The 26,490-nt window shown below is 34.6% G+C and overlaps 1 protein-coding gene across 31 annotated transcripts in view; it reads left to right on the top strand.

Moving 5' to 3' along the window:
- LOC137650196 (nucleolar protein dao-5-like) overlaps positions 1-22,499 on the top strand; it is a 998,067-nt gene extending 975,568 nt beyond the window's left edge. For 29 of the 31 annotated variants that reach the window (XM_068383503.1, XM_068383565.1, XM_068383519.1 and 26 more), the window contains 4 exons: positions 1-54; positions 5,175-5,262; positions 9,978-10,901; positions 19,501-22,499. The exon at positions 1-54 is cut by the window's left edge and continues 158 nt beyond it. In XM_068383503.1, the coding sequence (XP_068239604.1) occupies positions 1-54; positions 5,175-5,262; positions 9,978-10,901; positions 19,501-20,156 (1,722 nt within the window). In that variant the 3' untranslated portion in view covers positions 20,157-22,499. The remainder of the gene's footprint in view (positions 55-5,174; positions 5,263-9,977; positions 10,902-19,500) is intronic. The other 2 variants (XM_068383641.1, XM_068383388.1) reach the window with 2 other exon arrangements.
- The last annotated feature ends 3,991 nt before the right edge of the window (positions 22,500-26,490 follow it).

Raw genomic sequence — 26,490 nt, 5'->3', positions numbered from 1 at the left:
AAAACACCACCCGAACCGACCCGGGTAAAGTCACCCGATCAGGTTGGTAAATGGGTATGTTTTCTCAGGACTTTTTTCTCAATCTTGTTCCATTTTCCTCGTAGTGGAGATCCTTAGAAGTTTGCCTAGCGATGCAGTAGCCTTCCCTGTCCCTTGTTGCAGTCTTATTGTGAGTATGTATGTATATAGAGATTAAACTGTTACGTCACATCACCATGCAGACATGCTTAGTCCTTTCCTGTGTATTGTTTTCCCTGTTTATATTCTCCTTCGTTTTTTTGGCTGATTTCATCATGAAAGGGTAAATGTATCTTTGATAAATCTGAGGCTTTGCGTTTAGTTTAGGTCAACTAAGATGCAGGTTAATATCGTGACTATGCTGCTAATGTTAATTTAAGTTATCCTCTACGGGCTCTTATCATATACGTCTTTCAGTCTGAATGTATCTTTCATTGTACAGTACACTATAGTATTTTTTATCATTCACATATAACATTACTGTATTTTAAATGAACCAATAACCATGAATATGATATTTAATAAGCACTGGATGTTTGATTCTTTATTTCATCTAATAATAATGAAAATATTTAAGTTTTCTATTGCTGCTCTCGTTAGAGGTATAAATTCAACTTTTTTTTTGGCCATTTCACAAAGGCAGTCTAATGATTGACTGTAGAAGTGAGGATTAATTAGTAAAATTATTGAAGGAATGCAAAATATTAATTACTTTAGCTTGGTCAATTACATGCCTACCATACAGTAAGTTTTAGCTCGTGCAATATTATTGAAGGGAAGTCTAATAGGATATGAATTTTTATCAATTTTATAAAACGTATCATGATCAGTTGATCTCTGAGTCATTGTTTTCCCGTGCAATCAATAGTTCGTTATCCCTTTTTGACATACAAAAGAAAGTTACAGTTATTTGTAGAAATAATGATGGTGATTTTTTTAAATGAGTTTGGCGTTTGTCCAAAAATGTTTTAACTTGAGGAGATGCTGCTTTAATCTTTCTTTATTGAGAGATAAGATGGAAGAAAATGAATTCTCATAACAGGAAAATATGTATTTGTATTAAGAGATAGAGGCACATATTTGAAATGAGTGAAAGTAGTAGCAATGAAATAAAGAATTTTAGAAAAGAGAGAGAGAGAGAGAGAGAGAGAGAGAGAGAGAGAGAGAGAGAGAGAGAGAGAGAGAGAGAGAGAGAGAGAGAGAGAGAGAGAGAGATAAAACTGGCCACCATAAAAAACATAGTTGAAATATTATGATTTGTAAAATATAACCGGTTTCCTTTTCCATGACAGAAAATTCGGTAATTATCTTTGTGGTTGGAATAACCTATAACCCAAGAGAACATAGTAAACTTGGCAAAGAAAATAACCACTCCAAAATGTATTTTTTTTTTTTTTTCAAATGTATAAATGGCTATTCAATTGAAATCACACCTATTCCTATTCCTTTACGTACTTGAAAGGAATTCAAACCACTGAAAAGGAAATAGAATTATTGTTTATACAGCGTACTAGTTCCCATTCATAATCCCATTAAAAAATTCCAAACAATACAAAAAATTGACAGGAATGCTAATTATATTAACATTGGACAGTACATCAATAGAAAATGTAATTCAAGATTAAGAAATTTGTATTACCATTCCCACTTGATTCTTGGGGCTTTTATCATATTAGTACAGTATTATGCATAGTTTTTTCAAGCTGGATTTTCCCTGTCTTATGCTATGTTTAGCTTCTGTCTTATATTAATGTAAACTTTGCTGCATTGGTGTCCATTTGTATTTTTGCCGTTCTTATCCCTGTTTTAAGACAAGTAAATCATTTAATACAGTAATTATTACAGAATAGAAACGGGATAACTCGATAGAACTCAACTTTTATCATTCTTTTTGAAAAACAATGAATAAAACATAATTGTTTTTTATATCTCGAAATGCATTTAACATTCATAACAACTGTATATTAGCATATCATGCTGGAAAGACTTGTCAGGATTGCCATGCCTCTAACTTCCTTAAAAAAGTATGAAGAAATGACACTGGATTATGAGCTTTCATTTAGTTATAGTTTTTTTTTTTTTATTATTATATACATAAACAAATACTGCGCTAAGGAATGCAATATATTTCTATCGAGAAAGATCTTTCAGAAAAATTTCATTTAGCACATTATGAATGATTTTCAATAATTTGGGAATTTTGTACCACATTTGGGAAAAATACTTGAACAATAGTCTCAGGGATGTTTTAACATTATGATAGCAGCAACAACATAGTCCTTAGTTTCATATTTACCACCAAGTGATTGCTTTCTCTAAACATAGAAATGCTGTATACATCAGATATCCCATAAAGTCTGTAAGTAATTACCCCAGCTGGTTTTAACCCAACATTTGTTCTGCGACCATTTTAGGGAGAGAGATGAGCAACTGCTATGTTTACCCTTCTAATTTCTAGATTCATGTCACCATTCCGATTCATACTAGCTTCAATGAATGTTTTATTCCTATCCCTAGTTCTTACAGGCCAGAACCATAAGATGATTATCTTAGAAGATGACCATAAAGGTAAGGTTGCCTATTAATCTTCCAAACATGGCTTGTAGCAAACTTTTCAAAGGAAATTTTTTTTTAAATAGGCCTCTTTAAATCTGCCCAGAACCTGGCAATCAAAATGCCAAGCAAAACATCCATTTTAGTTCAGTTCCCTCTTAAAGTGTTAAAATCTACAAGCCTGCCATTCCCCACACCCTATCATCCTCATGAAAAATGGCTAGTTGCTGCATGACTGGCTCACTCCATTTCCCAGGTAAAACTGTAAATTACATTATTGATGATATATACTGCTCTGAAGAAAGGCCTTTTCAATTCTTTTGTGAACTGCAAATGGAAATGCTAATTCAAAGTTCACATCAATTAACCTTATTGTTCAGATACCAGAATATCTGAAGTTTTATTTTTATTTGCATCATTTTTTATGTAGAAATTGTTAGAAGGTGTGATGTGAAGAAACAAAATTCTCAATTTGTGTTGAGGTAAAGCATCTACAACTTAATGAACTTTCATTTGAACTTCTATAGTCTCAAAAGCCTCTTATTTATAAAAGCAAAATGTGTCAATACCTTTGTTTTCTTGAATGTTTTTTTCTAAACTGGAAGAGACAATTTTACCTCATAGAAAATCTGCACTAAGACCACCAGTCTTAATAGCTATTATATGAATAAAAACATTGTTTACCTTTTATCTTTAACAAATAAATAGAACTGCATTTATCCACTGAGCTTTGGCTCTATTTTTAATAGAAAGGCTGTAGGAAAGTATTAAGAGGCACATTAAAATTATCTTAATAGCTACTCCTGCCATGTATACCAAAAGTTAAATCTGGAATATTATGTGATTAATCTATTATGATTACAAAGTAGCATCAGAATTCCCACTTAAAGTAATTTTTCTGCATTTATTAAAAAAGGTTGTCTGAAAAGATAATGCTGAAAAAAATGAACATTGAAGATCAAGGCAACAAACTATAAATTTAGTTAACACAAATAGAAAATAAGAAAAAAGATTATGACGAAGAATACCTCTAGAAATAGCCTTGATCTCTCTCTCTCTCTCTCTCTCTCTCTCTCTCTCTCTCTCTCTCTCTCTCTCTCTCTCTCTCTCTCTCTTTTCTGACTTTACCATGTCATACCCCCTGTCATCTTGCCTCTCCCAAAATTTTATTTGAAAGTTTTCCCCCTTTAACAGAAAATTTATCCACGATAAACTGCGTTTTCCCTGTTTTGTTTTAGTAGTCATACCTTGCACTGACATGCACTAAATATCCATGTTCAATATATTTTCTTAAATAATAACGAGGTCTGCACTGATATTGTTTAGCCCCCAAAAATATGTTTTATTTCCTTCGACAAAAAGTCAGGATTTTAGTTGTGAATAAGGCTAAAATCAAATTGCTTTGTCCAAGAAGAAAAATCAATTGCAAGATATTTAAAAAATCTGACGAAATACTTTAATATAGTGAATATTTTATTTAAATATATGTACTTGTATGCATATCATTACAAGTATAATATAGATGGCATTTCTTAACAATAATTGATTTTAGCCAAAAGAAAAACTGTTGGACAATGCAAAAACAGGTTAGCCAGATTATGGTATTTTTTAACAACACATTCAGGAGTTGGAGATTGGGAGACTGCTATTTTCAGTCATTACTTTAAAAAAGTTTTTCCATGTATACTTCATATCCATGGAAATGAAGTATGTATATGAATAGTATTCCTTTTTACATATATTTTGGTCATAAGTTTGAAGTTTAAAATTGTTATTATTCATGCTCCTGATATGTATGTTTATTTTGTAGTCTTTATCATAGCCCTTAGTACAGTACCTTACTGGTATTGTTAACATGTTAAAAATCATAAAACTGAAAGCTGCTGTATGATTCCATGTTCAATTTTTCATAGGTTTACCCTGGAATAGAGTTCTTATAAAAACAGATGAGAACTGATAGAATTACATAAAAGCTTGGCAATATATAGACTTTCAGTATTTGAGGAAATGCAGAGTTTTAAATGGTTTTTCTTTTTAAGATTTCAATCTAAAATATTTTACTCAATTTAAAATCATTGTTTACTTTTTTTTTAATATCAAAGAATACAGAAATATTACTCTCAAGTAGTAATAAAAAATCTCCCTGCAAAAATATTCATCCACATATTTTGATCCATCAAAAATTATATGACTGTTGAACCAAATCATTAAATAATGGCCAGGATCAATACCAAATGTTAACAAATATACTGTACTGTACAAAATAACATCATTAGTTTAGATGATCGTTATATCCTGTATTTTCTGCTTATGGTTGATAGTGATGAATGCAAGATATGTGTATCAAGTAATTTTTACTAGGGCTCGATCTTCAATCTTGAACAGAAAAGGTTTATGTCATGATATGTTTGCATGAATTTTACTGTTTACTGTGATGCTCTGACCATTAAGAGCACCACAGCCCTTTCTCAGTTGTATACCTTTATTAAAATCTGTTCATTGCAATGATTTTTTTAAAGTTCAATGAATTTGAGGCCTTTGAAATAATAGTATGACATGTAAATGGTGCATTTCATTTTATCTATTTATGTTATTTCCTGCAGGCCATGGTGAAGAGTCCTGATCCAGTGAACTGGACAGTCCCCTTGGATACTGGAAAGACATTTACAGTGACGCACAATATTCCAGAAGGTATCCTAATTCTGGTTTCTGTTTGAAATACATATATCAATATATATAGTCTGTGAGATAGTTACTGTTTCCTTTTGGCAGTCTTCATGTACATCTTGACGGTCTCTTGGTGGAAACAAAGCACTCTGGATGCAGTTTTAGTCATTCCTGTAATTCTTGATGCTTAAGTGTTCCTAATTGTATGATAAAAATATTAGCAGCAACATGGTGCTTCTTGATAACCGATGTATTTGTTGTTGATTAGGAGTTGTAAGAATGCAAGAAGTATAGTATGCGAATTTTGTAGCTTTCTCTTCACAAAAACAAAGAGATTTAAATAGTCTTATTGAATATCAGCTAATTGTTTTGTCTAGCATTTAGAATATTTCGTCATGCTCATTAATAAGAAAATGTTCTTGGCAACTGGTAATTATTTGATAATTATAGTCTTTTAGAATATGGATGATGCATTGATTAATAAAAATAGTTTAATATTTTTACATAAAAACGTTTTAAAGAGATGTACTTATACATGATGTATTGTTTCATGATTAGTCTTAAGGATTTTATGATTTTTTAAACGTGAACATAATCAAAATTTTGACATGGAAAAAGAGAAAGTATTTATTTTTTCACCATTTTATTTTGCTCTACATCAGAGTGCTCTGGTCCGTCATACAGAGGTATGAGAAATGTATAAAAGTCTCTGTGTTGTGTAACTGCATTTTAGATCATTTTTTTTTTTAATTCATTCATGAAATAACATGTTAAAAGGAGTAGGCCTTACTAGTCAAATGTGGAAAAGAGAATAGCCAGTAAAAATTAACTTCATATATGTCATAGATTTAATAGAATATAGAAATCCACATGTAAGAATTTAGGCATGTAATCTTTGTATTTTTAAAAACCTTTTGAATTTTGCACCACTTTAAGCAAAATGTTATGATAAATATTGTTTCCAAAGCATTGCCTCTAGAATTATTATTTTAGCATTTGAACAAGGGAGATAGAATTATTCTTATTACTAGGCTTACCTCAGATCAAAACAAAGTACTGTACAGTAGAAATAAATGCATGGTGTCCTCCAATCAATAAAAAGTGATAAGGTCAATGAATTTAGGTCATAGATTGTTGTGTCAATCTCACTCACCTATTGTTGTTGTCAGTAAGTAGAGGAATGAGTGCATCTTTAGGGAACGGTTATAGAAATGAACAAAGGAGTCTCCTTTGTAGATGCAGATTTCCCTCTGCAGTGGAGTAATACCCACCATTTTATGATTGATTTTTCTGAGAGACTTTAATCCCTGAGCGTATCACAATTCCTGCATGTATAATCTAGGTTTTTGTTTTTTGTCGTAGCCACTCACTGTTTGAGAATACCGAGAGGTACGTTAGGGAGACATAGCTGCTATGAAGACCTGTTAGGACTTATTAGGAACCATTTTGCTATGACCACCCTTGAGATCATCTTAAATATCTTTAATTAGGCATAGTTTGATTTTCTATTTCCTTTCCTTCAGCAATCAGTTAAAGAGGAACATTCCAATTAATTTCTGTTTTAAAAGCTAATTTATACACAAGATGTAAACAGCTGTATTGTAATTTTTATTCGCTAGTGTCTGTATATTCTAAGTTTACAATTTATGACTAAGTTGACCTCAGGTAGGTCTAAGGACTCCCGACTTGAGCCTCATAAGTGGCAAAATATCAATGTGAATATTGTGGGACTATTTTTTTTTTTTTTTTTGCTTTAAGTGCAAATCATTTCAGTAAGTCACTCAATACTCCTAGTTTAAGTTTGTGTAAGTTTTTAAAAGTTATTTCCTCTCCTTTTCAGTCATAATTTTTTAGATAAAAAATATATTAGTCAAACAAGTAATTGTTCCCTTACATACAGTATTGTCACAATGGCAATTTTTTTTAATGGAAATGTGTAATGATTATACTGTGATCCCTGCATTTCTTAAATCATTGTTATTAAGGGACATAAGTATGTATGAAAATATTGATAACTTTAGGGTAATAAATGGTGCTGTATAGTACTGTATTTTAAGTGTAGCATTGCATGTAACACAAAAAGCATTGATTTAGTACTAGAAAATTAGACAAAGATTAGATTTAAGGTAGCATTTGGTAGCATACGAATTGGAATATTTGCCAACAGTTAAAATTATATTTTATGTCACACGATGTGATAATTGTTTGTAGATATTAGGGCTTAAAATTTATACTTTTTCTTTCATGATAATACCTCATGTTTTCTTAGAGCAATTGTCATGATGATTAATGAATGTATATAGAGTTAATGTTCGTATATTTCTAGGAGTCTTTGAGTGATTAATTTAAAGCAAAATTTTTTGAAAGTGGAATTATAAATAAAAATGCAATACCATTTTTTTTTTTTTAGAAAAGTTTACTGATTTTTGTATTTGAATTTTTAATAGTTTAAGCTGAATATTTAAAAAAAAAATTATTCATGCTGATCAAAATATCATCAAATGCTATCACGGGAGGAATTCGGTTTCTGATGATTTGCACTGCTGAAATTTAACTATGCTGTTATCTTGTACTAATTAGGATTTATCATGTTTTATTTTTGGTCAAAGGCATCACAGAAGCAAATTACTTTGAGATAATTCACAATCATACTCTTAAGGTTATTTGAAAATCTTTTTCAAACTATAGGAAATTATCAGTAATCAAGATTTCTTTACATCATGACATGTACAACATAAGTTTTTAATGAAATGCTGTTACTGATGGCTAAGGTCAGGATTCCCTATTAGCAGCTTGGAACAAGTTGTCCCACCAGGCTTCTCCCAGCCCCTACTACACTAATTTAGTTAGACTAGATGGTGTGTTAATTAGATCCAAGTGCATGATTTTAATGTCCTTAGTTGTACCCTCATTTGCAACTCTTGGCCTGATCTGCTGATTTTTCTTCCATGGTTGCTGGTATTGCATCTCTGTAACTTGTTGACTTGAATGCTGTCACCAAATTGCAGAGATGTTTTCCATCCAAATGATTGTTGGCAGATTGTGCTGAAAGTTGTACAATTATGTCCAGTTTTGTAATGACTATGTGGTGATAAACTTACTGACTTCCAGCTCATGGTTTGGTTGCTTATTTGATAACTTTTTTCCTCGCTATTTCTTATATGTGAAATTCTAGCTGCCTTTACTAAAACAAGAAATTTAGTTTAACTGGGGAGAATTCATTTGGAAAATCATTGTGCATTTAATGCACTAGTGGCTGAAATTATTAGAGTTATCTCTTATATTTTTGCACAACTCAGTAATGTAGAGAATGATGTTTCCATAATGCACTTTGAAGGAAATACTGCACCTTTTGTTTTTGCTGCTGACTTAAATACGTGAAAAATGATATAGTGTCCCAGTGATGGATGTAAGCTTTGTGTACAGTAATTTTTCCTTTTTTATGCATTTTATATTTCTGAAATTTAACATGTTTTCATTATAGTTTGTCACACTAATACAGTACTATAAATAGAGTTATAATATGCCAAATATTAAAGGTTCTCCTTTTGCTAGTGCTTGGCATGATTGTCTTTGAACAGATATGTAAAGTGTTGGATTAACTTTCAGGAATCTTGACAAAGTTCTCAAAATTTGGTAAACAATGTGAAGAACGCCTCCACTTGATGCCAGATTTTTTCCTCCAATTCCGTTGCTCATATTCAAGTTATAAGTTACTCTTTTGTTTTTGTTTTGTGCTTTTGGATCATCTAACACAGGGGGCAAATGTCATAAAAGTTTCCATTTAGGAAGAGATGGGACTAAACATATTATAGTCATGAACTGAATGATTACATATATATTGATACAAATAGAAACTCAAGCTACATGTACCACTGATATATGCCGGTTTTTAATTTAAACTCTCATCTGTGACCTTGACCTGATGAAAAGAAAAAACTAAATCAGCTGCCAAGTTTGAATATTTTCATGAATTTTGGAAATTTCTTCTACCAACTTGATACTAGGATGCATTTCTGAGCAGTCCCAACCTTTTGGTTGTTCATATATTACTAATTGTAGAGCAAAAAAGAAACCCAGTGTACATATGTTTTTGTTTTTGAGACATTTCCAAAAATTTTCCAGCTGATAATAGCAGACTTGACAGTAGATAGAATTTGTAGGATGATTGTCTTAAGTATGATAATCATGCCATCAAGTTCGGTATAAGATTGATTAATTGTGTAAATATATGAATAGATTTATAAAAGCTACTGTATTGCCTTTTAGTCTGACTAAGTTATCATTCAATTCCCTGAAACTTCTCTTTCCTGTCATTCATGCAACTTATACTTACAAGGGCAGAAGTCACATTGCATTTTGCCATTTTAAGAGGCTAGTGTTGTAGGATTGTTGAAAGTATGCGGCTGGAAAGCTTAAAAATGCTTTCAGGTGTTTTTTGTGTGATTTATGTCAAAGGCTATGTATTTTAATTTGCTTCTCATTGTTATACATATTTTTAGAATGTGATTATCCCCAGTTTGTTCATGATTAAATGAGTTAGTTCATTGGAGTATATTAGTGTAGAATACTGTATATTTAGATGATTAAAATAAAATATTCTATTATCTATATGTATATACATAAGATACATCCTTTCAATATTAAAAAATTGTGTAACGGGCTTCTGTAACACTTGCTTACAAATTACTCAGCATGAATTGTCATTATAAAGCTAATGATATTAAATTTTTTGTCAGGTGAATCTGCACGTGGAACTCCCTCCTCTGAGCATCGCCAAGGACTAGAATCCCGCACTCGCCAAACGCCAGAACCAACTAAGCTTACACAGGGTCCACTAGTGGGAACTCCATTGTCTGCCATTAGTTCAGATGCAAAGTCTTACTCTCAGGACCAACCAAAGCTATCCACTGCCACAACTGTAGATCCTAAGGTTGACGATAAGCCTGTTGAAAAGAAAACAGACTCATCGAAGACAGCAGACATTAAGACTGCTGAACCAAAAGTTCTAGAAAGTAAGGCCCCAGAAGCAAAACCCCTAGATATTAAGGCTTCAGAACCTAAGGTAGAAACTAAAGCCCCTGGAAGTACTCCTATAGATTCTAAGGTAGAGCATAAGCCAAGTGAAACAAAACTCCCAGAGATAAAGCCTTTTGATACCAAAGTAGAACCCAAACTAGATGAAGTTCCTGTAACAGAGGGTAAACCTTTTGATACAAAGGTAGACACAAAATTAAGTGAAACTAAAGTCCCAGAAGTAAAACCAAAGGTTGACACAAATATAAGTGAAAGTAAGTCCTCAGAAGTTAAACCTTTTGATACTAAATTTGATCCCAAAGCAAGTGAGACAAAAACTGATTCAAAGCTTAGTGATACCAAGATTGATCCTTTGAAGGAAAAAAGCACACAAGAGCTAAAATCTAGTGAATTTATGACAAAAGAACCTAAGCTTGGGGATATTGATACTGCTGCATCTAAACTTGCTGAATCCAAGGGTTCAGAGCCAAAACAGCCAGAGTCCACTTTAGACAAGGATTCTGGTCCAGCTTCTGATCTTAAAAGTTCACAGTCACCGCAGCCTCATCAGCCAATTCAGCAAGTCCCTCCTAAACCACCTGCACCTTCACAATCTTCACCTGTGGATATTTTACCACCTTCCTCAGGTATTTTTTGTCTTGATACATCACATGACTCCCTTTCGGATGAAGAATCCCCTATAACTGCATCCTATAATGTTCAAGAAAGAATGTCTTCTCTTACAGAACCTATTTCCATTAGTGATGAGGAGCCAGCAGTCCTTAAGCTCTGTAATCCTATTTCACCCAGTTACCATTTACAAGAAAGTGCATTAGATTCTAGTTACACTTCTGCTTTGCATGTTACTAATTTAGCTAAGGAAGCTTCTTTCTCTGTAGATAATGATTCATCTGGTTATACTTCCTCTGTTATGAATCATACTGACAGAGAGTCTCTATTATCATCTGAAAGAGACTTTGATTCAATTTCGCCAGTGAATGAAGATTTGCATGTATCATCTGCACCTCATGAATCAATTTCTCCAGTGAATGAAGATTCCCATGTAACATCTGCACCTCATGAAAATATTCAACCCTCATTTTCCATGCATGAACAAAATTGCCACCCCTCAGATAATGATGATCATGATGATTTTTCACTATCATCTTTTTCAGATATATCGTCAATGAAGTCTCAGAATAGTGGTCCCCAGTTGCATCCTTTAGATACTGAAAAGGACAATGTTTATTCAGATTTTTCTGTTTCTTCACATGTCACTGTATCTGCTACACCCACATCACTCATCCATTCACCTCTGTCTCTTACCCAAGAAGAAGAACGTAGCGAGCATGAGCTGGAGATGCATGCCCAAGAAATCAGGCCATCTTCACCAGCTGATGAAACATGTATACCAATAGCATCAGTTGAGGATATTCAGGTTTCTTTTACAAGTAATGAAAAAGAAGATGATTCTCCAACTGTCTTGCAAAAAGTCTCTCTTCTTTCATCTGAAAACAGTAACGATGATGTGCCTTCATCACCGACTAAAGATCATGAGTTTATCCTACCTCCTCAACCTAATGAGATTACTGAAGACTCAAGAAACGAATATATAAAATCAGACCAATTGGAGAACCATGTAAGATCTATTGAAAAGGAAAACTATGAAGAGTTAAACACTGAAATTGATACTTATCTGCCCTCAACTTCTGTTGAAGCTGACTCCTTATCTGATAATGAGAATGCTGACCAATCATTTATATCCATTAACAATGAAAAGCCTTCTAATCAAAGTATTGATTCTCATAAACCACTAAATATTGATACTGAAACTTTGTTGAAGTATGAAGACTGCCAACCATCACAGTTAGTCACAGAAGATATTTCATCATCATATATACTTTCAAATGCACAACATCATTCAGAATTTAGAGCTGAATCTTCATTAGAGTATGAAAACTCTGAAACTGTTGTAAATGAACATGATAAATTATTCTCACATGAAGTTGAACAGAACTCAACCATTATCTCACATGAAGTTGAACAGAACTCAACCATTATCTCACATGAAGTTGAACAGAACTCAACTATTATCTCACAGGAAGTTGAACAGAACTCAACCATTATCTCACATGAAGTTGAACAGAACTCAACCATTAAGTCACATGAAGTTGAACAGAACGCAACCATTATTTCACATGAAGATGAGCAGAACTCAACCATTATCTCACATAATGATAAAATGCTATCTTCAAATTCAGAGGTATGCAATACGGATCCAGTAATAGAGACTGAAGCCCCTTTTTCACTTGAGACTGACAAATGCTTGTCACTTGCTGAAGATAATAAATTAGAAGATCAATTGAAAGAAATAAATCAGTCACCTACTGAAATTGTAGATTTTTACCCATTACCAGAGAAGTTTGAGGGTCTAAAGTCACCTTCTAAAGTAGAACAGGAAGGCTTTGAATCTTGGAGTCAAACAGATACCCTGACATCTTATGCAGATGATGAGAACTCTTCTTTATCAATTGAGGAAAATAAGTCTTCATTTCAATTTGAGAAAGATGTTGCTATTGATGAAAATGAATCAAAATCATTACATACTGACAATCTCAGCTCATCTCCAGATCATGAAAATTATATTGCACTTTCACATGAAAGTTTAGATTCACCAGTCCATGAACAGGGAGAACCCCATTCTCAGGGAAGTCCATCATCAGAATATGGAATACAGAATGATGAGATATGTAATCCTGATTCTGTCAGGTCCCCATCTCCAACTAAGTCTGATCATATCTTGGAAGATAGTAATGATGGAATGTTGAGGTCTTTGTCTCCAACTCAGAATGAACAAATCTCTAATATCCAAGATTATCAAGAGCCTTTGTCCTCATCTTGTGAAAATATAGCTTCAGATGAGCTTGAAAGTAAAGCCTTATCTTTAATGGAGGAGACTCAGGAACCAATTGTAAATGATGAAATGAGGTGCCCTTCACCAGCTTTAAAAAATGAGGTACCTTATTCTCAAGAAAGTTTCAGGTCATTATCTCCAGTTCAGGATGACCAGGTTGTACTTTCAAATGAAGCTGTAAATCTGTCTTCCCCATTTCAAGAGGACAAAACCTCACTTGCCAATGAAACCTTGAGCTCATCAATTCAAGAAAGCCAAGACTCCCTTGAAAGTCACAGTTCTACTTGTCCAGATGAAGTAACTGAAAATTTAGTCCTTGATGGGAGCTCAAAATTACCTCAAAGCATTGATGACCAGGCCTTATTTGGAAATAAGAGTGTGGCAGAATCCTCCATTGAATCATTTTCAGAAGAATATGTTATTACTCAATCTTCAACCCAAGAGAATCAAGCATTTGAGGCTGAAAATATTCCTAATTTTTCATCTGTTGTTGATGATCAGACTTCCCTTTTACAGATAAATCTTAGATCTTCATCCTTAGTTGAAGATGAACATTCACAACAGAGTCAAACTGAAACTGAAATAGAAAATAGTCAAGTTTTATATACAAATGAGGATTCAAGGCTGACATTACCAGAGTTAGAGGATAATACTATTCAATCCAGTGAAAACATAAAAGACTCATATCTCACACAAGATACAGAACATCCCAAATCTTTACCTTCCTTGCAAATGGAAATATTGCTTCCTGGTGATAATTCCCAGCCTTCACCATTGGAAGAAAATGATCTGATATCACCCTCATTTACAGGTAGCAATACCTTAGAATTCCAAGAGGAACAAAGTTATATACCCAATGGGAACCAAAGTCCTTTATGTTCAGATCCAGATATCTCCATTTCACTAATTTCAAAAGAGAAAAAATTGCTATCTAATGAAAATTCTGAATCTCTGCCTCTATCAACAGAGGACCAGGTATCACCTGTGAATGATAGCATAAGTTATTCATATCCAAATGAAGAAACTCCAGCTGTATTTTCACATGCTGAACAAAGGTCTGTCTCAAGTGAGAAAGAATATCTTGTGCCGGTTGATCAAGAACACCTTCATTCTATGCAACAGCACCAAAAGAATTCACTTCATGAAAACATAGATGTTAGTAACCTTGAAAGCCACTTATCTGCTTCTCCCATTGAAGAAGATAAATCAATTCCTGATGACCAATACATGAAATCTGTATCACTGATGCAAAATGAAATAACTTCATATGAAAGTAATCTTTTGTACGCTTCAGAAGACAACTCTCTTGTACAAGAAAATGGAAACTCTTCATCACCCATTAAGGAAGAGGAAGCTTCTCCTGCTAATAATTATGTTGAAATGCATCCATCTGTACTGCCCATTTCAGAATCAACAATAAACAGTGGTGAAATTCTAATGTCAAATGAACAATATTCATTATCTGACATTCCTAGTGATGGTATAGCTTTAGAAGGAAATTCCAAACTTTTGTCCAGAGCTGAAGAGGAGGAAGTTTCCCATGAACATGAGAGTGCTACATCCTCACCAGAAAAGAATGAGGATATCTTTCAGACATCTGATATATATGGTTACTTGTCAGAGGCATTGGTACAAGATAATCAAGTTTTAATTTCACAAGAAAATCCTGACCTATCTTTATCCATCCAGAATAATGGGTCTTTATTTCCATCTGAGAATGGAGATAATACATCAGAAGGTCATAGTAATGAAGCATTATTAGTACCTTCCCGTGAAGTTACTTATTCAAGTGAAGAAGATGAAATTGCCTCTGTATATCAAAATAAAAATGCTTCCCTTCTAATTCAAGTTGAGCAAGCTTCACTATTACCAGAGAGTTCAAGGTCACCATCTCCAACAAAAAGTGACGAGGTCTCGCTTTCTAATGGAAATTTCAACCTTGTACCTACTTTGAAGGAAACCAAACTCGATTCAACCGATGAAAACCCAAGTGCGCTACCCTCATTTCCTGATGAACGTAGCATGTCTCCCAATGAGAGTCTCGATTCATTATCTGCTACTCACCATGACCAAATTGCACTGATTGATGAAACCATTGAAGACTTATCCATCACCCAAATAGATCAAGAAGGGTTAGAAGAAAACTACATGTCTTTGTCTCAAGTTAATGATGGTAATGATCTGAAACCATATGACAGTGACCAAAATTCTGTAATGTCATATGATGAACATCAAATGATTTCTCAGCAAGACAGTAGTGCACAGTCCTCTCCTTCATCCCATAAAGATAAAATAAATTTTTCTTTTGGAAGTACAAATTCATCGTCCTTAGTCCAAGAAGACAAAGACTCTTTTGGAAATGATGACCACATTTCACTATCTGATAAAAGTTTGGAATCATCTTTAGTAAACTTAGACAAGGATTCTTACTGTGTGACTCAGGTAGATGAACCATTGCCTGTTGCAAATGCAGAGAAACCCGACCCAAAAACTAGTTATGAAAATCCCATCAAGGTGCACAATGAACAATCTTTGGAAAACAGTCTACCATCAGTTCAGACTGAAAATGATAATTTATCTGTTAATGGAGATAACATGAGTCTAACTTCCGTTGAAGAAGTAATTGTTCAATCTCAGAGGGAAATGATTCAGTCTTCCTATTCTGTTTTTGATGATAACCTACCACCAAACCAACATATTCAGCAGCCAACAAAATTTCTTGATTCAAAATCTAAAGTCCAGATGTTATTGTCTGTTATTGAACCCCCAAATGAAGGCCCTAGTGATTCTTTCAGAAATAAACCTAATGATAGTAGAACATCTGCATTACCATTGAAAACTGAACTATCCTTTATTCATGGGGATAATCTTGTGAAAGAGGAGATGATAACAGTTTCTCAAAATCTAAATACCAAATCTTCTTTTTATGGAAATATTCAGTCATTATCTTCACCCCAAGAAGTAAATATTCCCACGTACAATGATGAATCTCGGTCGTTATCTTCACCCCAAGAAGTTAATATTTCCACTTACAATGATGAATCTCAGAAAAGGCAGTATTTAGAGAGTCTTGATTCTCAAGATGGAACAAAAAGCAGACACTCCTCTTTGTCATCTCTTCATGAAAATCTGAACTCACCATCTTCCCTCATTGAAAACCTTCCCTCGTCTTCATCGTCCCTTCAAGAAGATGACTCTATTTTCAACTTTACATCATCTGTTCAGGATTATGATTCATTCACCCACTCCTTATCTTCAGTACCAGAAAGTGACAACAATTGCTCACTCTCTCCAGCTCATGTTATGGAACCTTTCTCCCTCAAAAAAGAACACCTACAAGTAGAATTATCATTATCTGATAACTATGACACAGATAAAAGAGGAAGTCCTAATTTAGTCAATGAAGGAATCGGCTATTCTAGTATGATTCATGATACAAATAGATCAAAAGAAGAAGGTACAAAGAGTAGTGACCTTCACACAAATCCCTTTGCTGGAAGTAATAGGGAAAATATTGAAACATTTTCTATTGAGGATAAAATGAAGAGTTTGGAATCTCAACTTAATGGTCTTGTCTCAAAAACAACATTAGCAACTTCATCAAAGGAAACGGATCATGATAACCTTAGTGATAATCAACCAAGAAACTTTGGAGAACAGAGATCAGAATTTGAATCACATGGTTTTCATAATGAAGATGATTTCAGATTTAGCGCTGACACACGTGATATTTATACCAAATCTTCAGAGAGATCAGAATTAGATAAAGAAAAAATAGGTATAGAAAAATCTATAGAAAGTAGCTTGCTAGATTCTGCAGAAGTTAATAAAGACACTAATGAACCAAGTGATAAAGGCTTGACGAATGATGAATTCATTCAAGTCAGTAAGATAAAGTTGCAACATCTAGAAAAATTTGATATTCAAGGATATGAAGATAGCAACTCAAGATATGATAATTATGAAACTATTGAAAAAAATTATCCTGGCAATCATGTGCATGATACAGATAACACTCTCGTTGATGAATTTACTCATGAAACCAATTTTGAGGAAAAACTTGCAGGCAATCGTGTGTATGGTAAAGATAGTACTTTTCTCGATGAATTTTCTGATCACTTCACTCAAAGAAATTTCATGCCTGACAATAAGGATAAATTACCACATGTCTATGATCTCAAGCCTCGGGATAATTCATCAGAGAATGAAGGTGTTGGTAATGATATTGACAGAGATACAGTTATAAATAGAGAGTTACAAGAAGAGAGGTTTGATCCTTTCAATGATGAAGGAAGGAATAAGTCCTTTGACCAGAAAAACTCAACTGGAATGAAAACAGTGAAAAGTTTTAATCCATTCAGTAATGATGCTGATATTTCAAGTTATGAAGTTTTGGATCAAAATAATGCAATAATGCCATCAGATAACTTAGGTTTTAACCAAACTGTGGAGAAATCTAAAGTTTTTGAGCTTAGCACTACTGAGTCAGAACTGGAACCGGCGACTTTCTTTGCTACAAACCCATTTTCTGAAGAAATTGCATTCGTAGATTCAAGCAAAATTTCTTTGGATAGACAACTTTCTTTTAAACAATCTCTCATTGATGAGAGCTCAGATAAGCCATTTTTATTAAAGCATTCTGATAATATCCCTAACCAAAGTAGTAGCTCTTTTGGCCAGTTTGCTTCCGGATTGCAGAAAAAGGTAGAAAATGGGGATGGATTACCTGAACAAAATGAAAATCTGGAGAGTCACCTGAATTTTGGTGCAAACTCTAATATTGACCCCTTCTTACAAAAACCGTCTTCTTTAGAGGTGGAAAAAGAAGATTTATACAGTTTGAAAAATCCCTTTGAATCAAGACCTAGATTTGAAGATACTTTCAGAGGATATGCTTCAAACTTCCATGTTATAGATGATGAAGAAGAAATGAAAGAAAACCAAGATGAACATTCTGTGAAAAACGAATCGTATGATATTGATGATCATTTCAGTGTGCCTGCAACAGCTTCAGGAACTTCCGTACATACTGTGATTGAAGCCAACAGAAAAACTGAAGCCATATCACCACAGGAATCTGAAGGATACAACAAGCAACTTGAGGATAGTTTAGCATTGATAAATGACTCCCCAGTACAGAAAAACTTCCTACCCACATCTAGGCTACGGTCTCTATCTTCCTCCTCCTCTTCATCTACTACTTCATCGTCTGAATCATCAACTGAGAATTCTTTTAAACCATTTGTAGAAAAAACTAGTTCTGGTGATAAATCAGACCTTGTGAATATTGGCTATTCAGAAACTGCTTCTTCCACTACTTCAGAGGCAGAAAGTAATGAAACAAAGAACAGCCCATGGGATGTTTCTTCTCATGCTGGCATGTAGAAATGCAATTCTTCTTTTCCAGTCTTCTTAGTTCTTCGGTGTTTATGGGATGTACATAATGTTTAATATATTTTATAACTTTGAAATTCCTGCAAATAAGATAAGCAAGTTAATGATTTTTACTGTTATCTTTTGACCTTCTGAAGAGCTGAATGTTAGAATATACCATGCATGTCTGTGGTAATGAAGAATGCACAAAGCTTAGTTTTCTCAGGTACAATAGATAAAACTGTTTATTGTGCAGATTATGCCCACACCATTAGCAGTAGCAGTATAAAATTGTGATACTGATGATAGAAATAAATAATTATGAGTCCCTTCTTCATTCCAGTTTTCCCTAAAATTCTGTTTTTAACTCCAGTTTCATTGAAGTATCATCAGTAAAAGAGGATTTTGAGCATATTGATAGTTTTCGTAATATAACAAAGTGAATATACAGTTAATCTTATTGTGTCTGTATTGACCACTGTAACTTACAGAGCCTGCTTTTAAGGAATGAGGATAGTATTATTTCCTGTAATAACAGAGAAATGGTAGGAAATGTTAGGGATGTCAGAGGTATTTTTGGTCTCTATGTCAGTTCAAAGTATAATCTTAGCCTTATAGAGACTAATGCTACTCTTAAAAAATTTCATATCCTTTTATAAATAGCCTATCCTCTTAAACTTAACGCTTAAGTGAGATTATTCTTCATATATTCTTCTGTAAGCATGATGGGAAATCAGTTGCCTTAATTATACAGCACTGTACATATATATAATTTCTAAGCAGTATGTTGTAGAATAAGATCCAGAAATGCACTCAAACTTATGTATGTAGAAAATATATGGGTACATCTTTTGGGTACAATGGTAATGCTTTGTTCATTGGGAACTGTAGCTTTCAATTTTTACTAATGCTTTCTATACTTAATCTATATTCACTGCATGGGTGATGGTTCCTTACAGGTGCGGTTGATCCTATGTCTATGTCCATGTTTGGCTCTTTGAACGGCATGAATGGTAAGAGCTCTGGTACTCCATCCCCTACCAAGCCTGAAGTGCCCCTGCCATCCTCTGAGCCTTCCAAGGAGTCCAGTGGTCCAGAGTCAAAACCTACAGGTGTTCGAAGCATCCCTGGTACTAATCTACGATGCCTTGATGATCCTTCCTTCATGTTTGATCAGCCTAGTCAAGTAACAACTAATTCTCCAAAGGCTGGTGCCTATAAGGTTCTTGAAGCCCCATCGGAGACGTCTCAACCAAAGCCAGGAGGTTTCCGTGTACTAGAGGCCCCAGAGGCACCATCAGATATCAAGGATGTTCCTGAGCCGTCTCCCGCAAAATCTGAAGCCCCTGTCAAACCCTCTCCTTATCGAGTTTTAGAAGCTCCTCTTGAACCAACAGCTAGACCCAAAGGATCTCCTTATCGAGTTCTAGAAGCACCTGATGCTCCTTTTTATCCTCAGGCCCAGACTGTGGGTGCACCACAGGAGTCTAAACCTCCCTCTCTTGTATCTCCCTCTTCTGGTAGGGCTGTAACTGATGCGCTTGATAAGGCTCGCAGTAGGTTTGACTCATTTTGGGGGGGTCCAAAAGATAAAGATCCTCCCAGTCAAGTCTAGTGCCCAAATTCACTAGCCATGTTTTAATTAAAAATTCAGATATTCATGAGGATGGATTGCTTTTATCCTATTATCAAAGTTAATGAAGTCTATTTTGTGGTTCATCTTCATGAGTATTTTACTATTTCAACAATGTGCTGTTATAAATTATTGTATAAAATGTTTATGATTTAATATATTCATCAAATCCAACTGGATCTCATGTTTGTAATGAGCCAGTTCCTGAATAACAGCATAGTTGAGGTATTATTTATTGAGGAAATCCACAGGTTATCATTTCAGCCAGATGTTTATTCGCAATACTCATACTATTTTTGTTAGTTGTCATAGATGCTACTTACCTCTCCAGACTTAACTCAAGGCTAAGCAGTATAGTATTTCCTGTGGGTTTTTCTTATACAAAGCACTTGCTAGTAGGCTAAGAATGTGAGATTGTTTATAAAATGGCCTTTAAGGCCAGTTTTAGTTTCTGTATGTTTAGCTTATATTGAAAATGTAAGAATGGAAAGTATGTCAGAATAATGATGTGTGCAGGGAATGCCAAGTCTTACCAAGATTCCTCTTATACTATGTGAGTTGAATTCTCATGATATCAGTGAGGCATAAAAAAGTGAGGTAAAAATAATTTTATTCTTATTCTGTAGTTAACTATATCTTTAACTATATAGCAGATATAATTCTTTGATGAAACTAGTCAATTATAATAGAGGGAAGACTGAATCATTTTTTGGTAATGAACCTAGTAACTTGATAATTTAATATATATGCTTTGGGGTTATTATTAACAATAGCATTTTGGGAGTTAGAACATGAAATTCCATGAAATATTATTAAAAAGAATTGCTAGAAATTTCAAGAGGCTAATAAAATACGGGTATTACTGATAACTGATCATGAAGCAGCAAATTCTTTTGAATAGGAAACCCTCATGCATCATTCAAATTGGATATGTAATAGACATTTGGTTATTAAAGTCTACTGTATATTATCACTGTCATCCGAGCTTTTATTCTGAGTGAATGAAAGGTTCAAGCTCTAGCGCTGAAGCGATTACTGAATACTTAGTAATCCAGTACTGTACATGAAGAAACTTTGGTCTTACTTGGCATTTCATCCCAGCCTTAATTATAATGCCTATATGCGATTTAGGAATCTGAAAATAGTGATATTCTGATTTCGCTCATCAGGCATCATGTAGTGAATCTCAACGGTGCAACATTTACGTAATGTATCAACTGAATTTTAATCAAGCTGTGTATATGAATTATTCTGCCGTTGTGAACTTGTCGATTTCCAGGCATCTTGCATATTTTTTTCATTAATACCAAAGATAATTACTAGCAGTTATTCAAACTTATTAAGTGGTGATAGGTGAATAATATGTTGTTTCCCAAATAATTAACTGCCATGGTTTGATGATGATGATGATACTAGTTTTGAAGGGCAAATCTATTTATATTGTTATAATTAGTATAGTGTTGGCCAATTGCTCTACTGTTTTGGGATTGGTCTCTTGTAAAGTTCACCATTAATGTTTTATGTCCCATGGTGATTATTTTATAGTTTTATATTTTATTAAGCTTATTTTTATATTTTGGGGATTTTTCTCTAGGATTGTTACAATACATTCCATAAAGCCTTAAGGACTAGTAACTTCCTTGCTTTCAGTCATATTTTTACTATGTTTTTTTTTTTTATTTCTTGTTCATGTCTGCCAGTTTGAAATTCAGTTCCATAGAATCTTCTTAAGCATTTTCATTTTACTCTGTGTTCAGTGCCACATCAATTAGACATTTAAAATACCAGTGCCATTTCAGAATCTATTTAGTATTGGTATACATTTACACTTGCTTCTAGCAAAGAAAGCAATTTAACAGCCTGTGTTACTCTGCATCACACTTATATGTACTGGAGGTCTTTCTTCCCTCTTACTCTTTTTATGAATGCAAGTGAAAATGCAGCCTGTGCTAAAAATGGCTACAATTATTAAGCATCCTTTTGAGGTTAGAGGGATTGCTAGCTTATTGAAACCCTAACTCTGATACATGATTATATATATTAGACAACACATTTAGTTCCCGTCCTTAATTGTCATTTCCAATAAAGTTTTTTATCATTTGCATCCAGTTAGAATAACTTTATTGGGGCTACAATTACAATTGAAGTCAGTATTTCTTTTTACCCTTGAACGTTCTCCTCGCTTTTTGGATTAGAAGTTTATTAGTGCTTGACTACGGTTTATATGGATTATTTCAAGTAAATGAAATTACTGAAGCCTTATTAGAGGGTCAAAACTGCCATGTAACTTTTGACTATCACCATGGGCCGTTGCCATTTTTTTTTTCAATAAGGACGCCGTTAATGCTTCTAGTCAAAATTGTTTATTCATTCTTTGCATAAACTGCAGGTGTCGGTGTCAGATACAACTTAAACCCAAAATATCATTTATGATAGAATTCCAGCATAAAAAGAAATCAACACAAAAAATATAAACATATGAATGAGGGCATGGTTGTCAAGCCTCATATGATAGATTCTTTGGCGAATGGGATCTGTGATTATTTTTGCAGTATAAGATCTTTGTACTGCTAATTGAATTGAATGGTAGACTATTGATTATGTGTGAATAGTTGTTGAATATTTCTAGTATAATATTTAGCAGATTTTTTATTGAATATGGTTATTCCCTCTGTAATGAGGTTTATTATTTTCTAGGAATCATATAAGACTTGATAATGTGACTGAATTCAAAATATAGAAAGGAATTCAAAGGTGAGCATGTTCGTGGCTGGACTCCTTAAGTTGTGAATCTGATCTTTGCTGTATGTACCCATAGCACAGACCCTTACATTAAATGTACAGCTTCAATGCATTTTTATTCTCACTCGTTTCCTTGAGAATTGCAGTGTGTGGAGTGTGAAAATCCCTCTGTGCAGGAAAAAATCTTTTCTTAACTGTACATGTAAATAAGTCTAAGAATAAGAGGATTTTTTTTTTTTTTTTTTTTTTTTTTTTTTTTGCTATCATGAGGGATTGTTTTGATTATTTTATTCCACTGTGTTTTGAATATTGTTCTAGCTGATCTTAACCAACTGACTCTCATCTTGAATTCTTGGAAAAAAACTTAGGTCCATTCAATTCTTTTATGTTGATCTGAATATTAATATCTGGCACCACTGTTCAATTACCTCATTGTGTATGTTGTATCAGGTATTTCCAAATAGTATTGACCATCCTTCACTTTCCCATTTCCCAGAATTAAATATTACTTTATACTGTAATATTAGGTAAGCAATTAATTCTAAGAAGCTCTATTCCAGCTATGACCAAATTGTGGAATGATTATCCTGCTCAAATTGTTGAATCAGTGGAACTTTCAAACGATGCAAAAAATTTTTTTTTTTTTTTTTTTGTTGAGCAGATTGACATGTCTTGTTTCGTAGTGTTACTTGTTTATTTAACTTTGGTATTTAACTTGCTTTGTCTTTTTTTTATACTTGTTCTTTCCTCCATTTATTTCTTTGAACTGATATGCTTCCCTAATTGGTGTCCTTTGGCTGATAACATTCTAGTTTTAAATATTTAACTTAGCCGGTGAATATATAATAGCTACAACTCTGTTGCTCGACAGACACATACATAAAAAAACTCGCGAGCGATCGCTATGCAGGTTGCGGGTTTGCCCACCAGCGCCAACTGTCGGCCAGATACCACTCTCGGATGTAAACAAAACCTTCAATTTCTTCTCTGTCGACGTGTCGACAAGACGTACTTTTACTCGCTGTTGAACCTGGAGTTTTTCCCATCATATTTGGTGAAGTACTTTAATTTGGTTTGAGCTTTCGCAGTACAGGTGTTTTTCTTCAAATAAATCCTTGAACTCGTTTTTGGATAGATTTAATTTTTGATGACAAAGAGAGTATGGACTTTCTTTGACTTTTAAATGGCCGACCCTTCCCTTAGACGGAAGTGTGTTTAGGCTTTTAGCAATTATCTTATCACGTTATGAATTAATTATAGATTTTCCTCTATATATTTTATATCTCACCGCCTTTATTAGGCCTCTTCGATTAACTTTCCATTTATAATAAACATAAAAATAAATTTTAATGATTTGTTTATATGCGACCTTTCCTGAGAGTAGGCGGTCCTAACTTGGAAACCGAAGTTAAACAACGTTGAGCCCTTTCAATCGTAAATAGCTTTTAAAGAGCTAATGATTTAAAACTTTTTAAATGAATATTTTTTAATAGATATTTTATGAAAGATTTTCTTTGAATAGTCTTCGTACTGTTTCAAAGATGAACTAACGTTTAGTTTATTTATGCTACGCAGTTTGCGCTCTATCGTTACGATAGAGAGAGAGAGTATCACGGTTTCACTTTGCAGAAAGAGTAAATCAATTCTGACGTTTTGTTCATTCTTCTTTCAAAGCTTAAATGTTTTAAATTCTATTTTAAAGGAACTTTTTAGTTGAAAAACCTTTCAGTTTTTTCCTTTGGTCAAATAACATGTTTTTTTGACGAAACGTAAGTGGGCTCTTCTCTTAGGTGCGAAATCAAGAGAGAGAGAGAGAGAAAGATAGAGACGGAGGGAGAGAGAGGAGAGAAAACGTTCCGTTCAAGCGGGTAACGTTGTTCTCGAGTTACTCTCGTCCCTAGTCTCTTTACGGGGAGAAAGGATAAAACGTTTTTAGTTTTTTATTCTCGTCCCCAGGCAATGTACGGTGAGAGATTGAAAACGTAGTTTTGAATGAACTAGTGTTTAGTCTCTTCCCCAGCCACTGAATTTTTTATCTTAAAATATGTTTACTGTTTTTTGCTGGTATTAATGTGCTTGCATTATACGACTGATTTCGCAATTACTACCTTTTGATGAGGGTAGAATTGCGTGCTTCAGGTAGAAATCAGTAAAAGTTTCGATTTCAGTGAAATAAGTGCAAAACAGAAAATCGTAGTGATAAAGTGATATTGCGCAAAGTGTTATCAGTGTTGCGACCGAGGGTTCGTCTGTTCGTGCCTATCGTTCGCCTAGTCCAGGACCTCTTGCAAGTTCCCAAGCCCAGGGGAGAAGTAATGTCGTACGACTTATGGGTTCGAGAGGCCTTGATCAGCGAACAGACGTTCCCTCTATGGTATCGGGTGTATCTTACCAAGATCACCCCTACCATAAGGCGAGAGAGACGATTTTCTCCTCGTCATCCGAAGGCTTTTCGCATAAGAAACCTGAAACAAGGTTTCGAGGCCCTTAAGCGAAAGTCAGTCCTTTCAGGACAGGTCCAGCGTCCTGGTTTTAGCCATTAGGACAGCTCGCCGCCTAACAAAAGCGTAACACAGACTCCGAGAGTCTTTTTGTTGGCAAGGTTTTGCGGTCACAGACGTTACCCTCGTCTCTTACCGCAACCATTTCCGTTGATCCTAAATGGGTTGTACGGCAAGACATGCAGAATAAGCTTGCCTCCCTTATGGAAGACTATTCTGCCGATAAGTCCGTTGAGCCTAGCCGTTTCTCTCATCGAGATCCTGGCTTTCAGCCACCCTAACGTTCCTTTGTGCGTCCTGTTGACGTTGGCGTAGCTAAGTCACGTCAGTCAGGTTGTTTAGAACCACACTCGATGCGGTCTCGTGTGGATTTTCAGCCACATTTGGACGTTAGGCCACTTGCTGATGCTCCTGTTGACGTTCAGGACGTTCGCTAACAATCGGAGTTGACTTGTTTTGACGCTGAGCGTCAACCTCCGCATTCTAGAGTTGTTTTGACTGCTCAGTCTAGGCGGTCAAAGCAGTCTCGAGTGGACGCTGTGCGTCCTCACGCACCTGTTGTTGTTGACAGTTCACAGACTGTCAAGCAGTTACATGACGTTGCGTCCTGGTCTCTCGCACCTGTTGTTGTTGACAGTTCACAGACTGTCAAGCAGTTACATGACGTTGCGTCCTGGTCCGCTACTATTGCACCAGTGCGTGTGGACTCTGCTTGTAAAGCATTGCCACCACGGTAGGTCTCTCCCTTGCTTGAGACTCGGCTATTATCGGACAAGGTTCCTTCAGATGAGGAAGTTGCTGTTCCCCCTCCTACTGATATTCCCTTGAGGACTCTGTCAGACGGAGAGGAGCCTAAAGCTGCTTAGCCCTCTATGGACTTTAAATAAATCATGCTGATTTTTAAGGATCTTTGTCCGGATCTTTTTGTAACTGCTGCTCCTCGTTCGCCTAAACGTCAGAGCTTACACTAGGCCTAGCTACTTCGAAGCCGTTGTTTTATAAGCTAGTGCTCTCTCGCTCTCCTAGAGAGCTTTACGTTTGCTAGGCGACTGGTTTATCACCAGAAGGAGTTT

The sequence above is a fragment of the Palaemon carinicauda genome, chromosome 1 (genome assembly GCF_036898095.1).
Source record: "Palaemon carinicauda isolate YSFRI2023 chromosome 1, ASM3689809v2, whole genome shotgun sequence".
In the NCBI taxonomy this organism is placed as follows: Eukaryota; Metazoa; Arthropoda; class Malacostraca; order Decapoda; family Palaemonidae; genus Palaemon; species Palaemon carinicauda.
This window is presented reverse-complemented; position numbering and strand designations above follow the sequence as displayed.